This window comes from Juglans microcarpa x Juglans regia, chromosome 2S, assembly GCF_004785595.1.
Source record: "Juglans microcarpa x Juglans regia isolate MS1-56 chromosome 2S, Jm3101_v1.0, whole genome shotgun sequence".
In the NCBI taxonomy this organism is placed as follows: domain Eukaryota; kingdom Viridiplantae; phylum Streptophyta; class Magnoliopsida; order Fagales; family Juglandaceae; genus Juglans; species Juglans microcarpa x Juglans regia.
Window position 1 is genome coordinate 14,253,579 of NC_054597.1, and position 7,568 is coordinate 14,261,146.

The window sequence follows — 7,568 nt, forward strand, 5'->3', positions numbered from 1 at the left end:
TCAGACTAAACAAAAGCTGTTCCATCTTCACACAAACCTGATCTTTGTTTGTCAACCATAACCTGATCACTTATAACTTGGTTGATACAGTCAATATCCATAATTTCACAATTTTGATGAAGTGCATTATGTGCTAGCTGGTATGCCACCTTATTAGCATTCATTTTGACATGTGAAAATTTTCAATTAACACCTGCCAAGATCGAGTGCACATCTTCCACAAGGCATTGTAGCAGACTATTATTCTGAATGTTCTGATTTACTGCATCAACAACCTGCAGTGAATCTCCTTCAAAGACTACTCTCTGCAAACTAAGCTCCTTACACTACTTAGCTGCTAAAATTAAGCCTCTAGTTTCTGCTAAATCAGCTTGTGGGTAGAATTGAAGTTGTTGCATGCATGAATCCAGCATGTCCCCTTCAGAATCTCTAATAGCAATCTCAACTCCAATCCGAGAACCCATCTCTTTGACTGCAACATCCCAATTAATTTTGATCCAATCTATCTCTGGAGGTTTCCAATAAACACAATCTAGAAGTCATTTTGTCAGCCTACCCTTGTTTGACAATAAAAATGACATTGAATTTGATATCTTTAGGCCACCGCCTCAACACACTTAGACATAATGTACATCTTTTTTTTTTTTTTCTTTTTTCTTTTTTTCTTTTGGAAATCATCTCCCATATATGTTTCAAAGTAATTTGAGAATTGCCAGCAAGTACCTCAAAACCATGTTTAGTACCATTTCTTAAAAAGTTATTTTTATTTCTTAAACGTATCTACTGATTTTGGAATATTCATTGAAACCATTCCTATATTTCTCTTTCATTCTTAAATAAAGAATAATAGATACATTTTTAGAATATATTAAATCCGTACACTTCTTTTTTTTTAAATGTTAAGTTTATTATTATTTTTTTAATATAAATCTTAAATTTATTCATTTTTTTAAAAAAAAATTATACATGACTTTCACATCTTAAATTATAATTATCATTTTTCTTGACAAATTTCCCTCCTTATAATAAATACAAAGAAAACCAAACCACAGGGTAATTGGTATAGCTGGAAAAAGTATATGGTGACATGGCCTGTGAGCCTCGTTCTTATCTTCCCTCAAAAAATCTCAACACGTACGAAAGCTTCATTTATATCTGAAACAAAGAAGAAAAACGTGTTTCCTCGTACAGAATTCCGCGAAACTTCCTCTCCAAACAAAGCCTGTTCTCTCTCTCTCTCTCTCTCTCTCTCTCTCAGCCCTAAGTTTTCTCTCTGAAAACCACGCATACCTCGATCCTACTCTATTTTGATGGCGTCCGGATCTTCGGTTCGGGCAAACCCGGGCTCCAAGGGGTTCGATTTCGGGTCCGATGACATCCTCTGCTCCTACGAAGACTACGCGAACCAGGACTCCTCCAATGGCAGCCACGGCGAACCGGTCATGGCCTCCAATACAGGCAAGGTAACTGTACCTGCTCTCTCTCTCTCTCTCTCTTGAGCTTTGGGATTGTTTCAAATTGGGGTCTTAGTAATATGTGCATAATTCTAAAGACTTAGTTGAGGTTTACTGTTTATGCCATATTCTACAATTTGTTCTCTCTTGGTTGAATTGTAAATATTAGGTTTTTCATATGTTTTATATAGTTATGGATGGTTAAATAGCTGGTTACTATATACGGAAAGATATTTAATTTCAAAAGCCTAGAATTTTCCCAAAGCTGAGCTTCTTAAAAGTGTGGATTTTTTTTCAAGATGGGTTTTAATTTTAGCAAATCAAAGAAGCAGATACCAATTTCTTTTTGTCCAAGAAATATATGCGTATGGGGAAGGGGAAGGGGAAGTAGATAACATTCTTTACTTTCTATCTTTTTTTCGAAAATCTCTTAGTCTCTCGATCTGTTTGTAATACATACCAATCTATATTTCTTGATTTAGAAAGGGTGCGAGCTTTGATAATTTGCTTTTCGAAAATTTGCTGTCCCATTGAAAATGTAGTTATAGCATACTCGTGACGCAACTTTTTCATCCTTTGGGGGCTTTTACTGGTTAGGATCTTCTATGATTTTGCTTTCAAGGTTGTAAGAATTGCATATCACTACTACTTTGATTCAGGAAAACAACTGGTAGTTACTTCTCAGTCATGTTGCTCATTTGGAATGTTTAATCATCTAATGCCTTTAATTGACCATAATGGAACACTGTTGTATTCACTTTCTAGAAGCTGCTGTTTTCTCTTTTGAGCAGGATTTTCACAAAAGCAGAATGGCAAGATCAGCAATGTTTCCTGCAGGCTATAACCAACCAGAAGATTCTTCCAGCCAAGATGTGATTGCAACCGTTGAAAAAAGTATGAAGAAGTATGCTGACAACCATATGCGTTTTCTTGAGGGACTCAGTTCACGGCTGTCTGAGTTGGAATTATATTGCTATAATCTTGATAAATCAATTGGTGAAATGCGGTCGGATTTAGTTCGTGATCATGGAGAGGCTGATTTGAAGCTTAAATCTCTTGAGAAACATCTTCAAGAAGTGAGTTAGAATATCCAAAGTTTTAGCTATGAGATATCAAATGCAGCACCTTTGTATGTTTAGTCTTATCAGTATGGTGATTATTTGCATTACAATTAGTGTCCTTTATTCTTCTCTACATTGTCTGGTTGGCAATATAGTTTTTCTTATTGGAAGTACAAGGACCAGTGCTTTGTTGAGTTTTCTTGGGCCTAATGAAGCAAGGATGCTAGTGAACTGTAATTTGATAATTGTAGTATTGGTGCTTGGAGTATTTTTAGAAATGAACCGCCTCTTTCAAGTTTATAGTGCATTTTAAGGACCATAACTCGTTGAATTAGGGAAGGGGCTGCATGTTAATGGGAGAATGGAGAATGGAGATTGTTGATGCAGAGTAATTTGTCGTATATACTGACTTAATGCAGAGTAATATGAAGGATAGAGAAGACACTCCACACCAGATTAAATTCATTAATAAAAAAAGAACTGGGTGGCTGTCCACCCCAAGAGTGGCTGCCACCCCATTTAGGGTGTGACTGTGACTGGCGTTGCCCCAGAGCCGGGTTGGTCTGCTACCTCCCGGGTGGCGGGGTGGCTAGATCCATCCTAGGCTGAAATGGTTTGCCGCCGCCTCGGAGTGGTTGGACCACCCCCCCTTCATTGGTTTATTTTTTATTTTCTAAATATATCATAGAAAAAATAAGTCAGTGTAGGTGGCGTCATTTGAAAAATTATACAATTCTTACGTATCAGTGTTCCATTGGAGGGTGCATTTTTACACCACATCTTGACAGTAGGTGCTCCATTTGTTGTTTATGTGTCTCTCTTTTTTACCCTCTTATGTATTTGGGTATCATCTTCATTGCTTTTGGTATCATCTTCATTGCTTTTTATTAATAAATATTATTAACTTGGTTATAAAAAAAAAAAATTCTGAATTAAAATTTTAGTAACACCTTGGAGTGGGTTGTATGAATTCATACCTAATACTTTTTTTTGATAAGTAAATACCTAATACTTCGTAGCTGTCACTGGACTTACAAATGAGCTCATGGCATCATCTGTATGTATGTTTTAAAGTGTTTCATAACAGTAAATTTTAAAGTTCTCTCTTTTAGAAAAAGCCTTCTGCTCCCATTCTGATACCATTCGTTTGATCTACATGCCTACTTTTTAAGACGGTTGGAGATAGATTGTTTCAGGTCATATCAAATTTAGAACAATTCATTATTTTTTTTTTTTTTTCCTTTTGTCAAGTTGAACCTGATAAGAAGCCGTGCATATTCTCTGACTTTGGTGTTGGGGTGGGTATGGATTAATTTATTCATTTTCATGCTACTTTAGCAGGCTGGCATTTACATTAACATGCATTGTGATTTTCAACAAGAGATTAATTTATTTTATACTCACTGCAGGTCCACCGGTCTGTACAGATTCTAAGGGACAAACAGGAACTTGCTGAGACCCAGAAAGAATTGGCCAAGCTTCAGCTTGCGCAAAAAGAGTCTTCTTCAAGCCACTCTCAGTCCAATGAGGAGAAAGCTTCATCAGCTGCAGCTGATTCGAAAAAGACAGACAATGCATCCGATGCGCACAACCAACAATTAGCTCTTGCCCTTCCACACCAGGTAGTACCCCAGCAACAGACTGTGGCACCCCCTCCCCAAGCACCCACTCAGAATCTAACCCAACAACAGTCCTACTATCTCCCTCCAACTCCACTACCAAATCCACCGGCCCAAGCACAACACCCTCAGAGCCAATATCCACCTTCTGATTCCCAGTACGGAACTCCTCAACTGCAGGACATCTCTAGGGCGGCACCTCAGCCAGCTCAATCTCAAGTAAATCAAACGCCACCAGTCCAAGCATTCCCTCAGTATCAGCAGCAGTGGCCCCAGCAATCACCACAGCCCCCACAACAACCCTTGATGCAGCCCCAGATCAGGCCATCATCAGCAGCAACATACCCTTCCTACCCACCAAGTCAACCAACAAACCTATCTCCTCCAGAATCACTCCCAAACAGCATGGCAATGCAAGTGCAATTTCCAGGAATCCCTCAACCCGTATCAAGCCGTGCAGATGCCATTCCATATGGATATAGTGGGGCAGGTAGAACAGTCCCACAGCAGCCGCCTCAGCAAATCAAAGGCGTTTTTGGAGGACAACCAGGTGATGGATATTCAGCGCCTGGAACCCAGCCCACACTTCCTCAGGGAAGTGCATATATGATGTATGACAGTGAAGGTAGAGCACATCATCCACCTCAACCTCCTCATTTCCGTCAAGGTGGATATCCTCCAACAAGTGTGCCTCTTCAGAATCCACCACCACCACCAACAAGCCCCAATCATATGGTCCGGAATCCAAGCTATTCACAGTTCTTTCGCAACCATCCTTATAGTGACCTGATTGAGAAGCTGGTTAGCATGGGATGCAGGGGTGACCATGTTGCCAGCGTGATTCAGAGGATGGAGGAGAGTGGGCAGCCTGTTGATTTCAATACTGTCCTCGACAGGTTGAATATGCATTCTTCTGGGGGTTCTCAAAGAGGATGGTGAGTGTGAAGAAATTATCCAATGCTTGAACTTCGAATTTCTGTGACAATCATTGCGTGTTTTAGAATGCATTGAATAAAAGGATGATGTGATGTGCACGGTCTTCTTGTATATGTCGTTTGAGAGATACCAAATTCATGTATAATTTTTCTTATCCTTTGTTTGATTACGTCCCTTGTTATCTAGCAATAGAAAGTTCCTTTTGGTCATTTTTTTTCATGTTTTATTAAATTCCTTTGCGAGATTGGTAAAAAACTGAACATCCCTTGGGCGGATGAAGTTTTTCAATTTTCGGTAATCATTAAGAAAACAGTTTGAAATGTCTAAATTCAGGATGCAGTGGGCAATTACACCTTCCAACCAAAAATTACATCCTACTTTTTCATCAAAACTAAAATGCACCCTGTGAGAACCACGCTAGTCTATTCTTAAGAAGAAAAATAAAGAAAATAGGATTTTATTCCTTTTGGTCAAACAAAACGAGCTAGTTGACGGTTTTAGCGAGCAATGAGTGTTCGGGTAGTTTCCTTAGGCGAGCATCAAGCGGCCGAGGGACGCACCTGGTCGAGGCCGAGCAACAAACTAATCAAGCGAAGATGTTGGCGAGCAAAGAGTTGGTACAATATTCAGTTACCGGGCAAAGAAGAATGTTGAATGGACAATAGACGAGCAAGAGAACGGGTGAGCGAAGGATTAGGTTGCGCAGAATAGGGCGAGCAAAAAAAAGTGTGTTCCTTGAAGTGTCCAAACAAGTGATCAGAAGTCGGAGTCTTTCGAGCAAGTACCCATGACGCCCTTTACATGGGTTTGGTGTACCGAGCTACTATCGGTCGGGATGCTCAGGATTTCCATGCTACAGGGTAGAGCATTAACATTGAATTATACAAGTTTAAATGTAAAATTTACATAATACTCAAAATTTATTTTTACATTGAATTATCTATCTATTAGTTAAAATAATAATAAAATATTATAAATTCAATAATAATTTTTTTCAATATTTTTTTTGGTTCTATTAATTGAAATCAAACTGCCCACAAATACATTTAGTTACAAACCAAATTAGAGTGCAGAAATCTGCCCACCACAAACATCAGCAATCAAGTGTAGCAAATACTTTAATTGAAGTGCAGAGTAATATTTCTAGAGTGCAATAAATGCAGTCTAAATATTTAATACTACATTGAAAAAAAATATATATCTATTACATTTTCACCTAAAAAAGAAATCATTAAGAAAACATAAGTTATACTAAGGTTCAATACATTTTAACCCATCACAAAAATATACATACCAGTCAACCCACCAAAAAAATATTTGAGAGATGACATTATTTGTGTTCACAGAAAGTACATTATCTGAATCTTGCAATTATTTAAAAGATGGATGCAGGAAAAGTACAAAATAGAACTGGCGATTGACATTTATCCAATAACAAAAATGCTTTGGTCTCGAATTTGGATTCCGAATGTGTGTCCTAAATGTTTTTATTTATTTATTTAATGATTAAGGAATTATTTTTTAATGATATTATGAATTTTTTTTAAAAAAAAAATATTTATGATTAAAAAAATAAAAAAATAAAAAATACTATTCAAAAGATATCTTCAGATCACTTTTTCGGTGACCAGCAACCTCATCGAATAAAAATAACAGTCATAAATGACCCACAACATCAACACAACACACTGTTGCTAAAAGTCATATATTTATTTGGATAATGTAATAATAAGTCAAGTTTTGCATTTCGCTGCACCTACTCGGCCAACACCCAGAATTAAGCCTTCCTCAAATCTGATCTAAGTGCACAGTAGATACATTACTCAGACAAAAAGGACGCTCAGAAGCAATGCATGATCGACCACCTTTCACTTCTGTCTGGACGACACCTCGTACTAAATCTCTTCAAACCTCATAGCTTTACTGACAACGCATAGGACACCTGTCGCTGTGGTTGAAGACTATATATAGAGATGGGAGGACAACACTAATACCCTCCTGACCGCATGTCTCACCCAAACACCCTTACACATTAAAAAATTTATTATTATTTTTTTTTCTACCATCATTTTATCATCTAAATAATAAATTTATAAATAAAATATATTAAATAATAAACTGACAAAGAGAAATAGGGGAGAGAAGGAGCCAGCTAGCATTTAGGCAAGAAGAATCTATTTTGCGACCAAAAACTTCACTTAAACCACGAGCACCATATATGACCAACTTGTACTAAAGAAAAACAATAAATTACCTTCGAACTCCATTATGCGATATTCCTTGAATGACCAATTATTAACTGTTGATGTTTAGCATGAATAAATTGTATTATTTTGTAACTGAAAGTCACCAGTTTATAGTAAGAATGGCATTATTGCAGAAGATATGAAATTATATATAAAAAAAACTATGTGTGAGTGATTGGTGTGAAGAATTTTGAGTTAATACACATAATCAATGGACTCAAACTGCGAGTGGGTACATTCAAACTTAGAGGG

The 7,568-nt window shown here is 37.3% G+C and overlaps 1 protein-coding gene across 1 annotated transcript; it reads left to right on the forward strand.

The window, feature by feature from the left end:
• Nucleotides 1–1,048: 1,048 nt before the first annotated feature.
• On the forward strand, nucleotides 1,049–5,279 carry LOC121252089 (arginine-glutamic acid dipeptide repeats protein-like). Its single transcript, XM_041151568.1, has 3 exons — nucleotides 1,049–1,463; nucleotides 2,246–2,530; nucleotides 3,925–5,279. The coding sequence occupies exons 1-3, from the start codon at nucleotides 1,311–1,313 to the stop codon at nucleotides 5,071–5,073; spliced, it is 1,587 nt and encodes a 528-aa protein (XP_041007502.1). The 5' UTR covers nucleotides 1,049–1,310; the 3' UTR covers nucleotides 5,074–5,279.
• The last annotated feature ends 2,289 nt before the right edge of the window (nucleotides 5,280–7,568 follow it).

What these genes read in the sequence shown, in the direction of transcription:
- LOC121252089 (XM_041151568.1), top strand. Translation starts at nt 1,311, where the DNA reads ATGGCGTCCGGATCTTCGGTTCGGGCAAACCCGGGCTCCAAGGGGTTC. An exon ending in TGGCCTCCAATACAGGCAAG is followed by an intron (nt 1,464 to 2,245) that starts GTAACTGTACCT and finishes TCTTTTGAGCAG; the next exon opens with GATTTTCACAAAAGCAGAAT. An exon ending in TTGAGAAACATCTTCAAGAA is followed by an intron (nt 2,531 to 3,924) that starts GTGAGTTAGAAT and finishes TACTCACTGCAG; the next exon opens with GTCCACCGGTCTGTACAGAT.